General features: G+C 34.4%; 1 protein-coding gene and 1 long non-coding RNA gene across 8 annotated transcripts in view; one reads left to right on the plus strand and one right to left on the minus strand.

Moving 5' to 3' along the window:
• LOC123280389 (uncharacterized) overlaps window positions 1–21,403 on the plus strand; it is a 40,196-nt gene that overhangs the window by 13,348 nt on the left and 5,445 nt on the right. The window lies entirely within an intron of this gene.
• Window positions 1–21,403, minus strand: part of USP45 (ubiquitin specific peptidase 45) — a 65,823-nt gene that overhangs the window by 7,054 nt on the left and 37,366 nt on the right. For 3 of the 6 annotated variants that reach the window (XM_044757371.2, XM_044757370.2, XM_070496489.1), the window contains 8 exons: window positions 21,037–21,124; window positions 12,164–12,245; window positions 10,218–10,309; window positions 8,936–8,992; window positions 8,445–8,588; window positions 6,483–7,158; window positions 4,715–4,812; window positions 490–576 (listed from right to left, as the gene is read on the minus strand). In XM_044757371.2, coding sequence (XP_044613306.1) covers window positions 490–576; window positions 4,715–4,812; window positions 6,483–7,158; window positions 8,445–8,588; window positions 8,936–8,992; window positions 10,218–10,309; window positions 12,164–12,245; window positions 21,037–21,124 — 1,324 coding nt within the window. Of the gene's footprint in view, window positions 1–200; window positions 297–489; window positions 577–4,714; window positions 4,813–6,482; window positions 7,159–8,444; window positions 8,589–8,935; window positions 8,993–10,217; window positions 10,310–12,163; window positions 12,246–12,272; window positions 12,423–21,036; window positions 21,125–21,403 lie in introns of those variants that run through there. The other 3 variants (XM_044757372.2, XM_044757377.2, XM_070496490.1) reach the window with 3 other exon arrangements.

Genomic DNA, 21,403 nt, shown 5'->3' on the forward strand with positions numbered 1-21,403 from the left:
ATTATGAAAGTATTAGCAATTTTAAAGTATCATCCTCAGCTGACAAATGCACTGTTCTCAGTAGTGTACAGGAAATGGCATGAAAAACAATGCACTAGCATATTGATTTGCAAAAGATAAATAACTCTATAAATGCTAAAACTACTGCTAATTAGGAACATCATTTACAAGGAACAGGAGAGGGCACAAAATCTGCTTACCTCTCTCAGCAACTATCTGCTTCTAGTAGTATTTACAAGCAGCTCTGATGACCACCATGCCTCATACTTTACACATCTGTTCAACTTTTCTTTACTCTGTCTCCCAAAGGACAAAAGTCATATTCAGTGTGTCAAATGTTCCACGTTACTGATTTAACTTCACTAACTATAAAATTCCCTTTCAGAAGAGAAGCTTATTTAAAGAAAGAAAAGCATGGCTAATAAACAATACACAGGATACTTTTAAGCATATTATTTGCAGGTCAAATATCTTAATAATATACTGTACCTTACAAGTGGCAGAACAGAATGGTGCTAAATCAAGCATCAGTGGAAAATCTACATGTCTGTTTACTTTGCGAAGACTCAAGCCAGCCTTAAAAAGACCAAAACAAAATTTTTCAATGCAACAATTAATTTAAATCATGTTTGTCAGTTAAAACCAAGAGAGGAATCCTAAAAGTTAATTTTTTCATAGATATCAAAACATGACTAATGAATAGTCCAAAACTGATATATGACTAAGTTTTTAATTAGGTTTCATAAACTATTATTTCAAAGATCATTCATTTACACAGGCATTTTTACCACAAACAATATGATAATAATCACCTTCACTGTGGCTTTTCAACAGTTAGGTAAAAATAAAGTCAATGTGATAAAAGCTAAGCTACTGACACACATATTATCATGAAAATAGATTCAACTAAAGAGTCAGGAACCTGGTGTTCTAGGCCTGACTCAATGACTGAGTAACAGTTAACTCGAGGCAAACTCATCTAGATCAAGGCAGAAAGTGGGCTGCATGAATTAGATTAGGTCCTTTTTAGTTCTAAAATTCAATGATATTCATTCATTAAAAAGAAAAAAGCCTGAACACTCAAATCATTTTATCAATAAAAGTAAATGCTATGTATTATAAATCAAAATGAAACCTCATGTTCTATTATGCTTCTAAATAAGCTCTACTTCTTTCTCTATTTTTAATTTCCAAAGGCAGACCTTGAAAAATGTACACTTTGCACTACGTAATGATAATAAAAACTAGCTGACAGACTATAAAGTTATTGGATAGGAAACCCACAAACAGAAAAGGACTCTATTGGAATGAGAAGATACTTAAATCTGAACTGTTCGCTATACAAAAACGAATAGATACAACCTTTCATGCGAGGCTTTCATGACTTACTTCAATGACTAGTCTTTTCATTTGCTTACCAATCACATAATTTTACTGTAGATCTGTTGCCTATTTCTTATCTTTCTTTAAAGAAAAAAACCTTATTTTTTGACCAAAATATACCCAACCACTGATTTGTTTTTCCAAGTGATCTTTAGAAGGCTATCTGACATGAAATGATGAGGTCATCTCCCTGGAATAGTTATTTGATCTGTATTTGATTAGTCTGCCTCCTTTTTTCTCTATAAGCATCCAGCATCAGCACTGTGTGAGGTCATTTCAGGCCAATGCGTTCTCCCCAAACAGGACTTTGCTGTTGAGAAATTATGCCATAACAGTAGAGACTTCATAATGGGCTTTAATTTAAGATGAATCTCTTTTTCTAGGCGATCATTTTTGGAAAATATCTTGCCTTATATTTGGTCATGTGCAGTCTCCTGACTTTTTTTTCTTTTTCTTTTAACTGAATGATATATCCTAAGTATTTTCCCCATGTCATTAAAATATAAATCTGATGTCCGGCACATTGGACACTTACACTAGGCCTCACATCTGACATAATCTACAATGACTGGGATACACATTTTTGTGTATATCTCTATTTCCTTGCAATAGGTTCTTAGAAGTGGAATTAGCCAAAAGGAATTACTTGTCTTCAAAAATGTTTTATTCAAAACATCACTTAATGTTCTTGATATATATTATTAAATTACTTCCTAGGCATTACCAACTTACACTCCCACTGCTGGCACATGAGAATGCCTATATTTCATTTCATCCTTATCAACACTACTGGATCTCTGCCAATTTGGACAGGTTAGAAAAGGAATCTCACTGTCATTTTATTTTGCATTTGTTTTGCTGGAAAGGATGGACTTTTTTTTCATACTTTCTTGGAATTTTTACTTCTTCTATGAATTGTCAATGCATGTTCTTTACGATTTTACTATTAGGGTCTTGATATTTTTATTATTGATCTTTGAGAGCTCTTTACATATTTAGGATATTAATCATTTACTGTACTCATGACAAAGATCTCTAGCCTGTTTGAGATTTGCTTTTCAGTGTTGTAGATGTTTCTGATATACAGCTCCAAAGTTACTATAGAGAAATAAGGGACACTAAAAAACTAGAAGTAGAGACATTGCTTAGAGACTCTGCTCCCTATAATTCCAAGTCCCTGGGAATGAGAATGTGGCTTTGCTGACATTACATTAGCTTGAGAGCAAGACGGGATCAAAATGTCTGTAAATATTTCCCTTTAAGGGCATTCATTCTTCCTGTAAGTTGTTCCTAAATAGGGATGCAAGTACCAAATACAAAATAACTGTGGTACATCATGGAATTAGTTTCTCAGATCTGGCATGACCCTATCTTGTTCACACAGAGTCACTGCAGACATACAGCTTCCATTAGACATTCTGATGTAATGAGACAGGATACATCTGCTTCTACTCTCCGTGCCCTTTTCATTCCCGAGTTTCTATAACCGTGGTGATAGAAACTCAAGAACTTAATCTAATCTTTCTGTGGACAGGGATGGGGGTGTAGAGAAAAATCTCTTCCTGCCTATCTGTGGCCCACATGAAATATTGCAGATATATAACCAAAGCTCTCAATCTTCCCTTAAGATTTCTTTCACGGGTTTTATATTTAGAAAACTTTCCACACAGAGGTCAGGTTAACATTCATTGAAGTCTTCTTCTGGTCTTTTGATAATGTTTCAGACAATTAAAAAAATTATCTGAAAATAGTATTGATACATAGTATAAAGGGAAGCTCTAAATTTTTATTTCCTCAAACAGCTATTTTTTCTAAGTCCTTTACTGAATAATCCAGCTCCCTTCCCAACTGATTTGAGATTCTTCCTTTACCATAAAGAGCTTTAAATTACGCTATTTTATTTATAAACAATTCTGACCATACTGTTTTAATTATTATAGTTTTAGTTTAAAACTGGTATCAAAAAATCACCACTTCTTTTTCAAAAATGTTTTGATATTTTCACTTATTCATTATTCCAAGAGAAACTTTAAAATCATTTTATCAAATGCAAAAAAAAAAAAAAAAAATGGAGGGGCCAGCCCTATTGCCCAGTGGTTAAGTTCACACACTCTGCTTCAGCAGCCTGGGGTTCGTCGGTTCGGATGCTGGGTGTGGACCTACACACTGCTCATCAAGCCATGCTGTGGTGGCATCCCATATAGAAGAACTAGAATGACTTACAACTAGGATATACAACTATGTGCTGGGGCTTTGGGGAAGAAAAGAAAAAGATGAGATAAGGCATTGGATTAAAACTATAAATATGGAGGGGTCTAGCCCAGTGGTACAGCGGTTAAGTTTGCATGTTTCACTTTGGCAGCCCAGGGTTCACTGGTTCAGATCCCAGCTGCAGACCTACATACCACTTGTCAAGCTGCTGTGGCAGAGGTCCCACATAAAATAGAGGAAGATGGGCATAGATGTTAGCTCAGAGCCAGTCTTCCTCAGCAAAAAGAGGATAATTGGCAGCAGATGTTAGCTCAGGGCTAATCTTCCTCAAAAAAAAAAAAAAAAGAAAGAAAGAAAAAGAAAACTATAAATATGGGGCCAGCCTGGTGGCATAGTGGTTAAGCCCAGATGCTCCACTTTGGTGGCCCAGGGTTCACTGGTTTGGATTTTGGGCAGGGACCTACACAGCACTTATCAAGTCATGCTGTGGCAGCATCCCACATAGAAGAACTAGAATTACCTACAATTAGGATATACAGCTATCTACTGGGGCTTTAGGGAGAAAGAAAAAGAGGAAGACTGGCAACAGATGTTAGCTCAGGGCCAATCTTCCTCACCAAAACGCATACCTTAAAAAAAACAAAACCTATAAATAATTGTAGAAAAACCTGTCACATTAAAAATATTTAGGTTCCCTCCCATTGTAGAGTCCTATAGGGGTGGGGCCTGCTTTGCAACCCTTTCTGCATTTAATCCTAGCCAACCATGCCCAGCCCATGCACTCCTCTCATCAGGATCCTGAGAGCTCAGAAAGCTATGTGTACTTTGCTCTTTCCCTGCTTCTAAATAAGGATTCTTAATAAGTCTTATTTTCCATTCATACACACACACACACACACACACCCCCTACGTGGGTTCCTTCCACCTTAATTTTCAAATATTGTGAATTAAACAATTTAATTAGAAAAGTCTTGTAAACTGTTACAGCTGAAAAGGCAGTAAATGATAAATTTTTAAATTCAATAAATTACTATCTAATCCTTGACAGAATTTTACAAGATCTAGGGCTCTGCAAAACCTATGATGAAAATTACTACAGTGCTACAACAGGGACTTTCACCTGGTGGAATCTTTTAAGGTGGAGAATTAGGATAGCTGGAACAGCAGAAATGAGCAACTGCTTCCTGGCATTTGTATAAACCCCTTCTGCTTTCTTTTCTGCATAAAATACAAAATACATTTACTTGTAAAATTCCATTTTATACATTATCTACCATAAAATATAGTAAACATTTACATAAAAGTGTCATACCACATTTTTGAAAAGTTAAAGAAATCAGATTTCTGGTTACAGGGTGCCTCTACTCCTTTCCAAAAGCCCACTGAAATGAAAGGGATTTTTAAAAAAGGCACACATTTAGAAGGACAGAAAACAGGGGAGGTGACACTTGCAAGTAAATTTTGGAAGCTGGAAAGCAGATGGACTAGTAGTGACTTATGTCAATGCCCTCCAGTCAAAGACCACCAGAAACATACTTGCAGTTGAAAAAATTGGGTCATTACTCACTGCAGTGAAAGGAGATCACATATTATGAAAATAATGGGGCATTTCAATAAAAAGTTGTTACAAAGGACTTGTGATAGGATTTGAATATGGCCAATTGCATATTTAACTTAGATTAACGTAAGTTGGTATTTCTTTCTTCTCCCATCTAGACATTTCTTTAATTACTAGTGTATTAAGCATGTCTTTAGTCTGATGCTTTGACATCTGGGGCTCTGCTAACACTGGAGGGCCAGCCTCTCCCAGGGCTAGCTAATTCCGAGACAGTAAACAACTTAAGTGTGCCTTTCATATGCAAACCAACCAATTCAAAGCCCATACCCCAGCCACCTCCTTTCTTGGGCTCTTATACTCTAGGCCACTATCCACCTGCCCTAACCACACCAGGGCCAGGTACCAGACAACTAGAGACTGCCCCTATACCCCAGAGCCCACTGAAATTATTCGAAACTAGTCAATCCTAAACCTGTTTACCCTGCCTTGACCATTCCTTCCCTTGGAAACCACAGTAAAGGCTCTTGCCCACGTTCTCCCCGCCCCCCCGCCCCCCGCCCCTGCAGCTCCCTCTGCCTCTTGACCAACCCTGGTGCTTCCCCATGTGGCCCTGCATGGCATTGCTTAGTGGCCCCCTCCTCCTAGGAACTGTGAGTAACAAAGTATCTTTTCAGTGGCAGTTGTCTGCTGATCTGTTGGCCTCACCATACCTGAATAATAATAAAATCTACATTTTGAAACAATCAGGCACTAAGAATCAGAGTATTCTCTTGATTTAATCAAGACTAGTGGTCCACTGAAAATTTCTTACTTGACAAACCCTCTTTTTTCCACTTTTCTCTGGTCAACTAAATATAGTTACTATATTAGCTTTACAGCAAAGAATTATTTAAAATCTTCAAACTTATAACTTATGATATGACTTTACACTAAATTGGTGAGATTTGTAAGCACATTAATTTCATCATTAATATCACTAGTTGATACCACTGTTAAGTTTTGGGGAAATTTCTTCTGAAAAGATCTCAGAGAGTTAGTCCCCTGAAATAAGATTATGTGGATTTGCATTTTCAAGGCAGAGATGGATACTTCCTGTTATTCAATTTATTTCAGCAAAAATCTATTGAAAATTTACTCTGTCCAGTCAGTGTCTTCAGTGCTGAGGTACAAATATGAATGAGACAATCTGTAACTCCAAACAGCTCAAGCATGGAGACAAGGTTCTTAGGTTCCTCTACTTGGGATCTATAATGCACTAGTCACTGACTATTAGATAATCCATGAATATTGAAAACTAAAAAAAAAGAAAAAAAATTAAGCTAATATTTACCTGCAGAACTGCTTTCCTTTTGATACTTCTGTTTCTTTGTGAGAGTGCAATTCTCACATAGAAGCTTATTATTTCCCATTAGTAATTCCATAGACGTAAACTGGTAGAGACAGGACTGAACTGAACATTCTTTAGAAGTAGTTATATAACTCTGTGAGAGGGTCTGAAAAGCATTTTGGGGGCTGTGAGACACCATATGCTTCCCCTCTGAAAAACATAAATTATTTGAAACATTTAGTGGCTGATTTTCCTTTTCAAAATCTCTATCGCCAGTTATAGTGCTGCTCAAACGAAGTTCAGCCATAGCTTCCGCCACTCCCTCATGACCCCTGTCAGTCTCCCTGGTGGGTGGTTCACTTGTGGACACATGGTGAAGGTGTCCCATTGCGTGCACCCTGTATCCACCAGTGGATCTCAACAACACAGTCTGCTTAGTAGCACTTTCAGATTCTGAAGCTTCACTGTCAGCATCAACACTACTTTCAGAATGGCTGGCTTCCTTTTCACTGCCATCGGTAGGGCTTCCAGTCAGAGTTGATTCAGTATTTGCGATGCTTGCCAGCACTGAAGAATCCCCATCCATTTCAAGGTTTTCATTTTTCCAGTGGATGTCAACAGCTTTATCTTCTCCAGATGACAATTTTCTTATATGTTTTCTGCCATGAATTAGTTGATTCTGTAAGTTGACAGTGTTTTCAGAGAAAAGAATCTCGTGACCTTACTGAAAATAAATGCCAATGTCCTATTTAAATGTTCCACAATTATTAAACAAATATATTTCTAGTACCTCTGAAATCCATTTCCTAAATCTAACTGAACTACAATCATCAGAAGATAACTAGCGAATAGTCCTAATTTAAAAGTAAACCTTTACACAAGAAACCAACAATAGTGGTTACCGATTTGTGGAGACGGTAAAAGGACTTTTGTGGAACAGCGCTGTGCGGGAGGCTTTTCAAGTGTGAACCTCTGCACATTCTCTGTAGTCTTGCCACTTAAAGAACCTTCTAACAGAATAAGTTAAATCTAATACTATATCAATTTACCATGTTAGCATACATCATGTCATGTAAAAGGTTTTTTAAATGACGTGCAAATTCAGATTGATTTCTCTAAATTTATATGGGATAATTCAACAACCATGTATGTCCCTAGTGAAATAATGGGTCTAGACAACGGTCATCGATGGCTGCTAACATCACGGAAAGAGAGAGACCCAATATGACACGCACCTCCCTGATGGAAGTATACACCACTACTTGAAAAGTTTCTTGCCAAAAGTTAAATAAATAATCAAACTTAAACCTAATTAGGCCTCTAGATCTAATTAACTTAGAGACAAAATAAAGCAGACAGAGGCACCTGTTAACAACATGTGGATGCAATAGCAAAATGAATTACTATTGAATGTGGCAATTTGAGAAATGGCTGAAAAAAAATAATTTCTTCAACAAATAAATTGCAAAGGAAAAAAGAAGGGGGAGGGGGAATCTGTAGATTAAAAGATTTAAGAGACATGGCAATCAACTGCAATCTATAGATCTTTTTTAGATCCTGAATTCAAACACAATTTAAAAAGCAAAAACAAAAACCAAATATTTATGAGACAACTGCAGAAATGTAAATTATGACTGGATGGTGGTGCTATTAAGACGTTATTAATATTTTTAGGTATGATAATGGTACTGTGGTTATGTCTTTAGAAAGAGTATTTATCTTTTTAGAGATACACAGTGAAGTATATGATATGTTTGGGATTTATTTCAAAATAATCCATGATGGGGAGAGGGAGAATGTGGGATAGATACAGATAAAACATGATCAGCCAGGAGCTAATTATGAAGCTGAGAAATTGGTACAGAGGAGTTTATTAAACATCTTCTCTACTTTTGATATAGTTCTGAAATTTTTCTGAATAAAAAGTTTAAAATAACAGATGCTCACAAAGGCACATAATCTTACCTTCTCTTTAGATGAAGGATGCTTCTTGTTGGCTCTGGGATGATGAGTATGTTCTATAGTAGCAGTGCCACTGTACTGACCATTATCTGTCTCCTGTAAACTTCTGTATTTACTCACTCTTCCCAAAAGTACAGGTTTTGAAACCTATATGGATGTCATGTACATAACACAAAACTTTTTTAGGAAATAAATTCTGGATATCATCTACTTTTTAAAATTTCTATCTCATCTGAAATATATAGAGATAATTTCCTTACCATTAATTCTCAAAATATAAAGCATAAGAGTTTAAATTCCTTAAGAATAAGAACTATATCATACTTTATGTACATATACACAAACACAATATCAAATACACTGTACAAACTCAATTATATATATATAAAATAATGACTCTCAGGTATCTGATAATATGCTCAACAAATATCTAAATATATGAATAAATAAATGCCCTTCACAAAAGATTTATTATGAAGCTTTTTTCTCCTTACCCTTTCTTCTATTATAGGAAGTGAAATATCAATAAAAGGATCTTTCACCATGGAGATCTTAAAAAAAAAAACATTGAGAACTTCAGTTAGAATTATAATATAGACAATGTAGTTTTGTAAAGTCTCAAAGAAACCAAACTTCCCAGGCAACTTAAAACTTTAAGTCAAAAGATGTTTCTGAACAAAAAGTGATTTAATTGGATATAGCAGCACATATTGTTCATCCAAACAAGATATCCCAAAACTTCAATAAACGCAACCCACTTGAATTTTATAATATTGTCAATATGACTAACCTGTAATATTAAAAGTAACTTCAAAATAAACTGTGTTTAATACAATTGATTAAAGACAAACATTTATAAATATTTTTGGTGAAATTAGTGCCATAAATTAAATAAAATATGATATGTTAAGAAAAAGCCATGAAAAAAGTCAGAGAGCTTGACTGTATTTTGTGGATTCTTTAGGATAATTCTGTTTTAAAAGATGCTCTCTAGCTTGTGAGACAGAAATCGTCCATGCTGAATATACTAGAAATTTAAGTCATACATGTTGACACATTCTGTGCTTCAATATGACAGGCTAGAAGAAGATATAATATATAATCCTGACTTTATAGGACTAGAGAGGATAGAAAGGTACTCCACAATCTGGCACAGGAAAATGGACACAGATTAAAATCTGACACAAGTTTAAACCCATCATACTCTAAGCCATACACTTTCAGAAATATTCCTTACAAAGCAATTGAAAACCTAGACAAATTTATATATACTTTAAGTTGTTATTAAAGATAGCATTCAAAATAAAAATTATCATTAAATTCAAAGATGAGTTGTCTACTTAAAAAAAAATCTTCAACAAGTCATATAAATGTAAACTTTAAATGAAAAGTGGTAGATCACCCTACATTATGTTACTATATTAAGTTAGTTCTATTGGAATTACATTTCAGGGCAATATATAGTTACATAATATAGTTACTCTCTTCACAGAAGTTTCTCTTTCGTTTCTATCCAAACAAATAGCTAACACATTCAAGCATATTAAAATAGGCTAAAAGAACTTCACGGGTATGTTGAAAGGAAAAACAAAGTAACATATTTACTTAAAAATTTACTTCCTAGGATTGAAGGATCTATTTTCAAAAGACTTTCAAAAACTATTATGTTGTGATCAGTCACAAAAATAAAAGTTGCTGATGATTATATGTGAAAGGAAACAAAAACAATGTGATTGTAATCTATTCCACGTTAAAGTGAATTCTAACGTTACCTACATTTGCACATTCTTCACACATGACCGTGCTAGTTAATTCACCAACAAAGATCTGATCTATGAAGTTCATTTTCACACCTTCTCTTCCATATGCTGTAAAAATAACACTTTTAAATGCAAAAGAACATGTCAACCATCAACCTAACAATGTAACATGCTTTTTTTCTGTTGATTCAAAAGAAATCTGAACAAGGCAGACGTTCAGTATCACGTTTAATACATTTTACTATCTGATGTTATAATGTCTTTCTCCTTTACAATGCTGCAGAGAAAATGTGACTATCAACTACAGTAGTCTCCAAGAAATAACAAACTCTTCTTAAACTTAAGATGTAAAATAAGTAGAGCAACAGCCACTATTCATACCACACGTCGACTGCTCCCATTAACCCTTTAAAGCCCCTGGGCCCAACCTAAAGGTGGATAGAGGGATGGGAAAGGAGGTTATGCTGTAAGGGCTACAGATGCCAGGACCATAACTATGGAAACAACAGAGCAGTAAAAGACAAGTAAACATAGCCTAGTGTAAAGAATTAACATGGCAATAAATAATAGTTACATATATAACTGCTCAGTTATATTAAAAAGGTTAAAATTACTCTGTTTGGAAAATATTTATAAATCAAAGGAAATTATGGCTATGATTTGCTTCAAAATAATCTAGGGTTGGAAGGAGACAGACGAAACATAATACAGCATGAACTGAAGGTAGTTTAGGTGGGGTAATGGGTACGTGGGGCTTCATTGTATGATTCTCTCTATTTTAATAGAAGTTTGAAATTTTCCATATTAAACCATGGGGAAAAATGTATTAACAAACCTACTCACTCCTCCTTCAAACTTCTATCTTTTTTGGGTATCTACCTTCAAATTTCATATAAACAACATATACAATCATTTTAAAACATTATTTGAAGCACTGAATGACAGGGCAGACTTACATCTGGATATATCAGTAAACATTTATTAATTGTGATTAGAAATATTTATAAATTATGGTAAAGTAAGATGTTTCATTAAGAAAAATCGTACAAGGAATTAAAAATAGAAAAGATAAAACTGGAAAAAGGTGAAAGAAAACCCAGGCAGTTATTCTAAGTATGCACTAGATGGCGCTATCTCAAAACAAAAGAACAGAGAGAGTCGAGAATCTACATTTTTTAAAATCTTGAACACTTAACTGTACATAAGTTTTGGCAGATACAATCACAATGGATGCATAACTGTTCATAAATTATAGACATGTAGTATGTACACATAACACTACAAAAAAATAGAAGTTAGAAAAGAGAAAAAATAAAATACAAATATTATATTTAAATGTCTTCTAAAAATGATGACTTCATACTATCATTAGTTAATACCTCAAGGCAGAATATACATTTAGGACAAGGTAAATCGCTAGTAACATGGGATGTAAACCCACAATTACATATTGATAATTATAAATGACCAGCTTTGATTAGATAATCATGGCTTTTGCCTCATATTTTGGCTGATGAAAAGTCAACACCAAGAGTAAAGTAGACACGTAGCTTGACTCACTAGCACTCTCTTCAATAAATGGCTTCTTTGCAGGCATCTTTGGAGCACTTAAGCATTTTATCCAGTTAAAGCTAGATAATATCCATAAATCCACTTATCCAAGCACACGTCAACTTCAAGATGATACACTATGACGAAAATGAACTTCCAGATGAGGCTGCTACTTTCAACAACCCTTCGAGTCTCCCTTAGTTTTACTGTTAAAAATTCACATAGATTCTAATGTTTTCTTTCTATGACCCACTAGACTATCTTGCAGCCATTGGAGTTAAGTACACCCTCCCTTTACGGCCACTACTCTAGAGAATTAAGTTCACATAATGCTCAGTTCTTTTTCCCCTGAAAAGAAACTTTTAACACTTTTTGCAGAAGAAAGTTCTAACAGTGAAAGACTCAACATACCTTTGACTTTTTTTCTAGTTTCATCATCAGCTGTTTTAGTAGTTGGGTTGTTGAATGCTTTTAGAATGCTAGCTTGTATTCTCTATAAAACAAAGTTAATAAGAATTTAATAAGAATCGATACAGAATGGATTCTTTCAAAGCGGTATTTTGTGTTCCTTTGAATAGAGTCGGTTTAGTAACACTTAACTCAAGCCTCATCCTCTTAACAACAGGAGGACTTTCAAACAGCAAGGTACTCCGGATCTCAGTTCCCTAGGCTGTAAAATAAATTGATTGAAAGTTTTAAAGAATTAAATACGTGCCTTCTTCCAGTTCTAAAATTTCATGAGTAAACAATTCTCTAATGCCAAATTCTCCCCCAAATAAGAATCAAAGTTCCTATGCTTAGGTTCTCTCTTGGGTTTAAAGACTTGTCCTCAGTCTACAAAAGGCAAGTAGCCAGGCTCATTGTTCTTACAGCTTTAGACTAAGTCCTCCTTCTCCTCCCTTCTCTTCTCCTCTCTCCTCGCTCCCTCCCTCTCCCCTACTCTGCTCCTAAAATGATGCATTCCTGAACCAGGACAAAAAGCAACAAATAGACCATATACAATTTCTTGTCTATGAAGAAAATCTGAATATACAAGAAGCTATTAAACTGTCACTGTGACCTCCATGTAGATTATTTTATTTATATACACATATGACTAAAGTCCAGAACATCATTTAATGCCCGCAGCAAGAAGAATACCCCAAATCTTAATTATCATTTTATTTGAATTTAGTTGTCAATAATGATCATATATTAAAGTCTTAGCAGCTCTTAGTAAATGACAAGGTTTACAATTCCACATCTCTTGTGTATATTTTAGGAAAGATACAACTTCACAGAAAACTTTCAGAATGAAATAAAACTATATATTCTAAGAACAAAGACTTATTTAAGCTAATAAATTATCTTTAACACTAATTATGCCCCTAATTAGTGGATGAATTTAATCTTCTCTAATTCACATTTTAACAGTGGGGTGAGGAGAAAGCTTGTTGATTATCCTTCAAAAGATTTTTTTTAAAAGTAAAGTTTTATTCACCAGTTCATATGTGAAACCACTGTTTGACTTGGACTTTCTGGTGTGAAAATGATACATAATTCTGTTGTTAAAAAATTATGTCAAAGAGAAACTAAACCCAAACTGCAGACTTCCCAGAGAATAATAAAAACACTACATCAGAATCCAGGATACTTCCCACTCTTCGGAAGAAAATTCACAGCCTTAAAAATTTAAATCAATTGAAAAGAATAAAAACAAATCAATTAAGCAGCCAACTTATAAATTTAGAAAAAGGATCTCAAAACTGAGCAAAAGTAGAAGGAAAGAGTTAATAAAGTAGAAACTGAAGAGAATTAATAGAGGAATCAAAAGCTGATACTGTAGGTGGGGTATGAATAAAACCCCTAGCTAATCGTAATCAAGATACGGATGAAAAGGATACATCACATCTAAGAAAAAAGAGAAACCGACAAAATTAAAGACATTTAAAGTGATCAGCAGCCACTTTGCTCAACTCTCATGTAATTACATTTGAAAATTCAGAAAAAAATAGATAATTTTCCAGGAAATTAATCCCAGAAAATCTCCCAGCTTTCATGGGGGGTGAGGGGGAGAACGCTGTTAAATAGTACTCCTTACAAAAACGTCTGGGCCCTAACAATTTCACAGAGGAATGCCACTAAACCTATGTTCCAGGGCATTGGAAAAGGGACACCTGCAAACTATTTTCTTGAAGCATAATATTGCTACCAGAAGCTGACAGAGAGTGCACACAACACACACCAATATCACTTATGAAAATTTCTAAATAAACGATCAGCAACAGAATACAGCAGCACATTAAAAGAATAGAACAGTATGACTAAGAGGGTTTTTTTATTCTAGAAATGCAGAGATATTAGGAAATCTATCAATATAAGCCATCACATTACTAGATTTAATATGATATATCAAATCCCTTGATATCCCCATTCACTACTATTATTTACCATTTTATTAAAGTTTTAGCCAATGTATTTAATAGAAAAATAAATCTCAGAGGTATAAAAATTATAAAGGAAATAAAACTACTTGCAGACGATATGACTTCTTACTTGGAAAAGCCAAAAAAACCAACTGAAATGAAAAACTACTACAAATAATAAGAGAATTTATTATGGGGTATATAAATATAACGAAGTCAATAGCCTTCATACACACAAACAAAAACCACTTAGAAGATATGGAAGTAAACACCCCATTTATAATAACAGCTAAAAAGATAAAATTACTAGGAATAAATCTAAGAAATGTGTAAGATCTAACTGAGGAAAACTTTAAAATACTGCTGGTAAAGACAGAAAAGAAAACTTGATCAAATGGAAAGACACATCATGTTCTTGGATAGGTCCTAACATTAGAAACATACCAATCTTCCCCCTCAAATGTATGCATTTAACATAATTCCAGTAAAAATAGCAATAGTTTGGGGTTTTTTGAGGTTCTTTTTTGAATGTGAAAGGTTGAAGGGAAGATCAGCTCTAAACTAGACATGGAAAAATAAACAAGAATAGCAATGAAAACTCTGGGGGAAAGTGAAGTGAGAGACAGCTGGTCCTATTAGACTTCTTAAAATGCATCAAAACCTTCATAATTTAAAGTATGATCCTAGTACTCAAACAGATAAGAAAACAGAACCAAGGGGAAGTTGGGAAATAAATGCAAATGAAAAGCTAGAATAATTAGAGTGCTACCAATTTAGTGGGAAAAGCATACTATTCAGCTTGGCTAACTGTAGGACAGCCAAAGAGGAAAAAAGGAAATATCCTGGGAACAGGATAAATATCAATAGATCAAGATTTAAATCTAAAAATGAATCATAAAAGTACTAGAAGAAAACATGGGGAAATTTTTTTATAACCTTGAGTGAGAATGCCTGTTTATGACTCAATATCCAGAAGCCATAAAAAAAAAGGATTAAGTTCAGAAACAAAACTTGTTTAAAAATTTATTTATATAAAAACCACTGCCATATTATAAGCAAAATCAAAGCACAAATGACAAACTTGGAAACGTATTCTCTCCCTAGAACACAAAAAGCTTTATAAATCAGCAAAGGATCAAAATCCAGGAGAAAAATGGGCAAAGAATAAGAAGAGACGAAAAGATATCAGCCTCATTCAAAAAGAGAGAATGTACACTAAAACTACCTTGAGATACCATTTGTCTACATATCAGATTGGGAAAAATTTGAAAGTTTAACAAAATAATTTTTTGGTGAGGCTATAGTAAGTTGCTGATAGAAGTGAAAGCTGCATGCCTATGGAGGACAACTTGGTAATATCTATCAAAATTACAAATGCATATATCATTTGATCCAGCAATCTCATTTCTGTATTTATACAGATCTACTTACACACATGCAAAATAACATACATATATTATTCATCATAGCATTGTTTATAAAAGCAAAAATACCAGAAACAACATATAAGGGATAATCAATAAGGGACTGGTTAAAAACATTGAGCTAAAAAAAATAAGGAAGTTTCCTATCTTCTGATATGGAAAGATTGCTATGATATGTTAAGTGAAAAAAGTGCAGTAAGGTGTATATATAGTATATGCTACCTTTTCAATAAAGGAAAAATATATATACATATAAATATACACACCATCAAAGAACATAAACCAAGAAAGACAACAACATGGTTTACAGGCAATAGCAGGGCGAATACATAAGAGAGGCCAAAGGAATTCCCAGGAGCACAGTTAGGAGGAATTCAAGAATGATGCCTGTGCATCAAATGTGGGAGACAACCAACCGAGATTGGAGCAATGAGACTTATGAGATAGACATATGGTCAACACCAAGAACCCCACTGCCATTTTATTCTGAGAACAGAATGTATGGAGAATAACCTGCAAATGTCCTTATTCTCCCCCCATACCCTGCTGTCTGGATCAGCAGGGGATACACATTATCCCCTAGAACTGTTCTGCTTTGACCTACCCTGAGAGCTATGAGGTGGGTCACGATGAACTCAGAAGCAGAAAACATACAGCAGCCTCTAACCTTTTTGGACCACAGAGCTAGTACTCGGTCTCTCCTATACCTCTGCCAGTTGTTTTGACTTTGACACGCCTAACTCAGAACACATTCATGATCCTGCCTACTAACTTCCCAGAAAGAGCTAATGTAAACTCTGGGAAGCCAAAGCCAGACTATGTTTCAGCTGTTCTCTCAACTCATCTTCTTTTGAGAGCCTTCATCCAATAATGGCAATAGGTTTGTGCTTGCCACCCAGTTTTGCAAAACTAAACAATATATTGTTTAAGTATACATAGGTGGCTCTCAGAACCATAAGAAAAAGCAATGAAATTACTTCTGTAAAAGTCAAAGTAGTGGTTACCTCTGATGAGGAAGAAGTGTTTGGGAAAAAAAGGAACAGTAGCTTCTACAGTCTTAATAACATTCTACTTTTTTAAATCTGGGGTGGTGGTAGGGAGGAGTGCTAGCAGTAAAAGACTTTTCTTTATATTATGCTTTAAACTGAATGTATATTTGTACACATTCTTGGTATGTATGATGCATTTTATAAGTTTAACACCCTCCCCCAATAATTATGAAATTGAGTTTCATGTATTAACTGGCCTATGATCAGCACATTATATTTCCTAGAACTACTCACTATTATCTTCAAGTTTATTTTGAAAGCTAATGCCAGATTCAAAAACTTAAATACATACAAAGTGTGGTATAAAAGTAAACAGACAGCAATCCCCACCAGGCACACTGTCCTGAAATATGCTTACATGCGAAGGGAATCAAAATAAAACAATGTGTCCCAGGAACTATTAAACATTGAAATAATCTCCAATTCACACTCAAAAAATTTGAAAACTGATATAATTCAGACACTGTCTTAGCTAAAATTGGCTTTAATACCTTGAAAAAAGAATTTATTGAACTAAAATAAGCAAGTTAGAATGGTGTGAATTGCATACAAGAGAAATATTTAATGGACTTAAACAAAAGATTCCAATAAATACCAATGTTCACTGTAAGCATTTAATATAACTATAAAATAGCCTCTCTAGCTACAAAAGATTAAGACCTCTAACTCAACTCAGAAGTCTGTAAACTTATTCTACAATTTGAACATTTTACTAATTCAGACATGACTTTCCATATGATTTAATAAGCCTTTACTATATTCTAAAATGTAAGCTATGATATCAGTCTTTAAAAACAGCAAAAATAATGAAGTCATTTAAATTAATTTTTAAACTATTAGACTTTTGCTTTTTTATTGTATCCTAGCCACAAATTTATATTCTCTGCTCTAAACTGTTAAAAGAGTTAATTAATAGGTAATTCATCAAGTTAAGTAAAAAAAAAAAAAAAAAAGGGTTTAGGTCCATCTACAACCCTCTCATTGTCAAGAGCTATGCTTTGAACCATTCAGGTTTAAAAAAAAAGATAGACTTTGGCTAGCGAGCTGCTAACAACGGTAGCACATTAATCAATGAGCAGTATTAATGTTCAACTATTTCAAATCTCCAACCTAAACTTCTTGCAAACCTAAGATGCAAAAAACTCACAGTTTAAGTTAGCTGAGATATTCTGCCTTTAAAATAATTCTACCCAATATTGTATTAAAGTGATATATCTTTGAGAACACAATAAAAATGGAATATTAATTTAGTGATAGCTCAAATTAAAAGAAAAAAGTGAAGAGACACGTATTTATAAGTTGAAAAGACTAGCTATGAAAGAAAGTCATACAGTAAATTCGATTTTACTTATTGTGCACATAAAAAATGTACAATTTTTGCACAAATGATCCCTGTAGTGTCCTATTCAGCAAGAACATGTTATATTCCTCAACTTTACAGTCATAAGAAAAAGACTTTAATGAACCAATATAAAAGGAGGTCAGTAGTTTTTAATCATTACTAAAAGACTCTGGTGGCGGGCATCATGCTCTAGCCTTTCTTCAATCAAAAAACACATGGCAGTGACAAACCACAAGAGCAGCACGATTAACAGCTGTGGAGTTCCCAGGCCAGACAATGCGGCTCCTGCTCGGCTACTCACTGTAACTGACCGGGACGACTGTCCTTGCCTACGAGACTGAACAGATCCACAGACTTGACATTTAATTTGGCCACACCATCTAAAACCCTCAAATAGAGACAGATAAGAGCTTTCAAAAGCCAATGTCTCCTGCTATACTGCCTGAGTTTTTAAGATACTGTGTATCCCAAAGCACCCTTATGACAAAACAATAATTTAATTGTAACAAAGAATGCCATCAAATAACAGAAGTGAAATTTTAAAAAATGACGGGGATAGATTTTATTGTTTTATTTGTAATATCAATAGAGAAAAACAATGTAAAGAGGTAATTTTTAATTCCATTTACAATGATACATGACCACCATGTAGTAAACATATTCTTGCAAATCATAGGGAAAAAAAAATCATTCAAGCAATGGATAGTCTGAATTAATCTTAAAGTAACTCCGATATGATCCATAGGCTCAGAAGACTCAAAATGTATTTACTAATCATAACACGAAGACAGAGCCTCTCTCCCCACCACGCTACCTTGTATTGACCCCCTCAGCAAGAGTATCACAGTTATTGAATCAGATTTAATACTTTTTCAAACAGTGAAATAATTATGGTTAAATTTTAAATAGCAAGCTTAAAAAATATTATTTCTACCAGTCACTGATGGCCAAGCATTAAACCTAAACTTTAATAAGTAGTATTGTATAGAATTAAAAAGATTACTAGTTTGGGAGTCATAAAGACTTAAGTTTGAATCTCAATTTTCAGTATCAGTTTCTAAATCTAAGAAAATGCGATTAAATATTAGTTTAAGGGGATTGTGCTAATGGCCCCAAAACTCAATTATAAATCTTAATTGATTTTTTAAAACAAATTATAGGTAAAATATAATATAGTATTATCCTGTCAATTTATCACTTTATTCAAATTATAACATATTCAAAATAATTGTAAATCCCCAAGAAACTAGTTGTTATAACTTATTTAAAAGACTTTATTTTTTTTTCTTCCAAACTGAAATTCTCAACAGAAATTGTCCATTTAAAGGTTAAGCACAGACAACTTATTCAACAAGCATTCACTGAGCACCTGCTATGTGCAAGGCCCATGGGATACAGAGATACAGCACCATTCCCTGAGGAACTCACAATCTAAGAGAGGTGACAAAGACATAAACCTAAAGAGAAGGTGGTGGGGTTCATAATCAAAATATACAAAAGCAGAGAGATGGCAGAAAAGCAGCAACACTTTCAAAAGTTGAATTCAACTAATTTAATATGAAAATCAATAAACAGCCAATTAAGGATGGGATTATTAATATACAGTGTTTGATAGCAGGAGGGAGTGATGAACTCATTCTTTAAGAAAATTTATAAGAAAAAATTAGAACTCTAACTCTCTTCACTGAAAACTGGCCATTAGGAATAAAGAAACACTACAATGTTACAGTTCAAACAAAGTAGGATTAAAGAAAAAAGGGGAGAGAGGGGAGAGTCCACCCTGCCTAGTAACACAGCAACACCTACTACAAGCATATGAACACATCATTTTCACATGGTTGCTTCACTACATATTAATATATAGACTAAGAAGTTCAGATGCTGGGCCCAGACCTACATGACTCATCAGCCATGCTGTGGCGGAGACCCACGTATGAAATAGAGGAAGATTGGCATGGATGTTAGCTCAGGGCTAATCTTCCTCAAGCAAAATAAAAAAGAGGAAGATTAGCAACAGATGTTAGCTCAGGACTAATCTTCCTCAGCAAAAAAAAAAAAAAAAAGAAGAAAAAAAGGAGAGAAGTGTAGTCACTTTGAACAGAAAACAGGATTTCGCCTGTTATGACAAGTACGATTGACAGGTGCTGTCCATAGTACTATGTTGAGAATGATTCTGAGGCTGAATCCAGACTCAGCAGAACTGTTATGAGTGATTAGCAATATCTGCTATGACTGAGAAAGGGGGAAAACGGAGGGTATGTGCTACATATTTGATATCTTTAATATCTTGCATTCTCTCTGAAAAATTGTATCCTATTTACATAGGACCCAACCAAAAAAGTTGCATTTAATATTAAAGTCAACAAATAATTAAGGGATAGGATTACAATAAACATTGTTTGGGGAATCTATCCCGTCCATAAGCCATTCCTTGTTTTCTCAGAAATATTCCCTGGTCCAGGAGGCTGGGACCCCACTCCCCTAGTCACAAGTGACTGATCCCTGAGTGGATCCTAATCCACCATGGGAAAATGAAGTTTCTCTCCCTTGGGAATTTAGCATTGGGATTCACAAACAGTCAGTTTTGTTTTTATATATGCAGAACTGCAACGTGCAAACTACGGTGGTCAGGTGCCACCATTCACACAGAGGAGCAGAGAAACTACTCAGTCTGCAAAGAGCTGAACACAGAAAATCTATGAGAGCCAGAGAAACCAGACAAATAAAGAGAAAGCTTCCTGAGAAACTTCCTGTCTCTGTATCCCCAGCTACATCCCCCTTCACCTGGATTCATAGATTCCCTTTTCTTTATTTAAGCTAGTTTGAATTGATGTTATTTATAGCCAAAGAGTATTAACTAATTAAGAACAATGGGGTTGTAAAAGGGTGAAAAAAATAATCTTATAGTAGAAGAGGCAAAAAAATAAGGGAAGAATAAATAGAATAGTTAGAAAAAAAATCAAATTATTTCTCAACCGTACATTAAAATTATGGTAGAATTAATTCCTTGAGTTTTGAACTCCCCTTTTAAAGAGTATGAGGGACAAACAAAAAGAAACCTGACCTTCGTTTCTTCTGTCCTTACTGCATCCAGCAGATAGTGCAGAAGCTCCTGACTGTCCTGTTGTTGGAAACTTTTAAATCGAGGGGCCCTGTGATTTAAAAACAAAACAGGAAAAAAAAAAAAGAACAATCATTCCATTAAAAATATACTACTATTATTTAAAATCACTTTGAAATAACATACAGTCAAAGATTCAGTTTAGTCCTTTTTCTACTAAGTAGAAAGACAAAATGTGATTACTGTTCCAATTACGATGAGCTCTTAGTGCACTGAGAATATGACTATCATTTATTAAACAACTGCTACATGCCAAGCACAGGACATATGTTAAGCTTTACATGTTAAGTCACATAATCCTCAAACAAGC

Source organism: Equus asinus, chromosome 24 (assembly GCF_041296235.1).
Source record: "Equus asinus isolate D_3611 breed Donkey chromosome 24, EquAss-T2T_v2, whole genome shotgun sequence".
NCBI classification, from domain to species: Eukaryota; Metazoa; Chordata; class Mammalia; order Perissodactyla; family Equidae; genus Equus; species Equus asinus.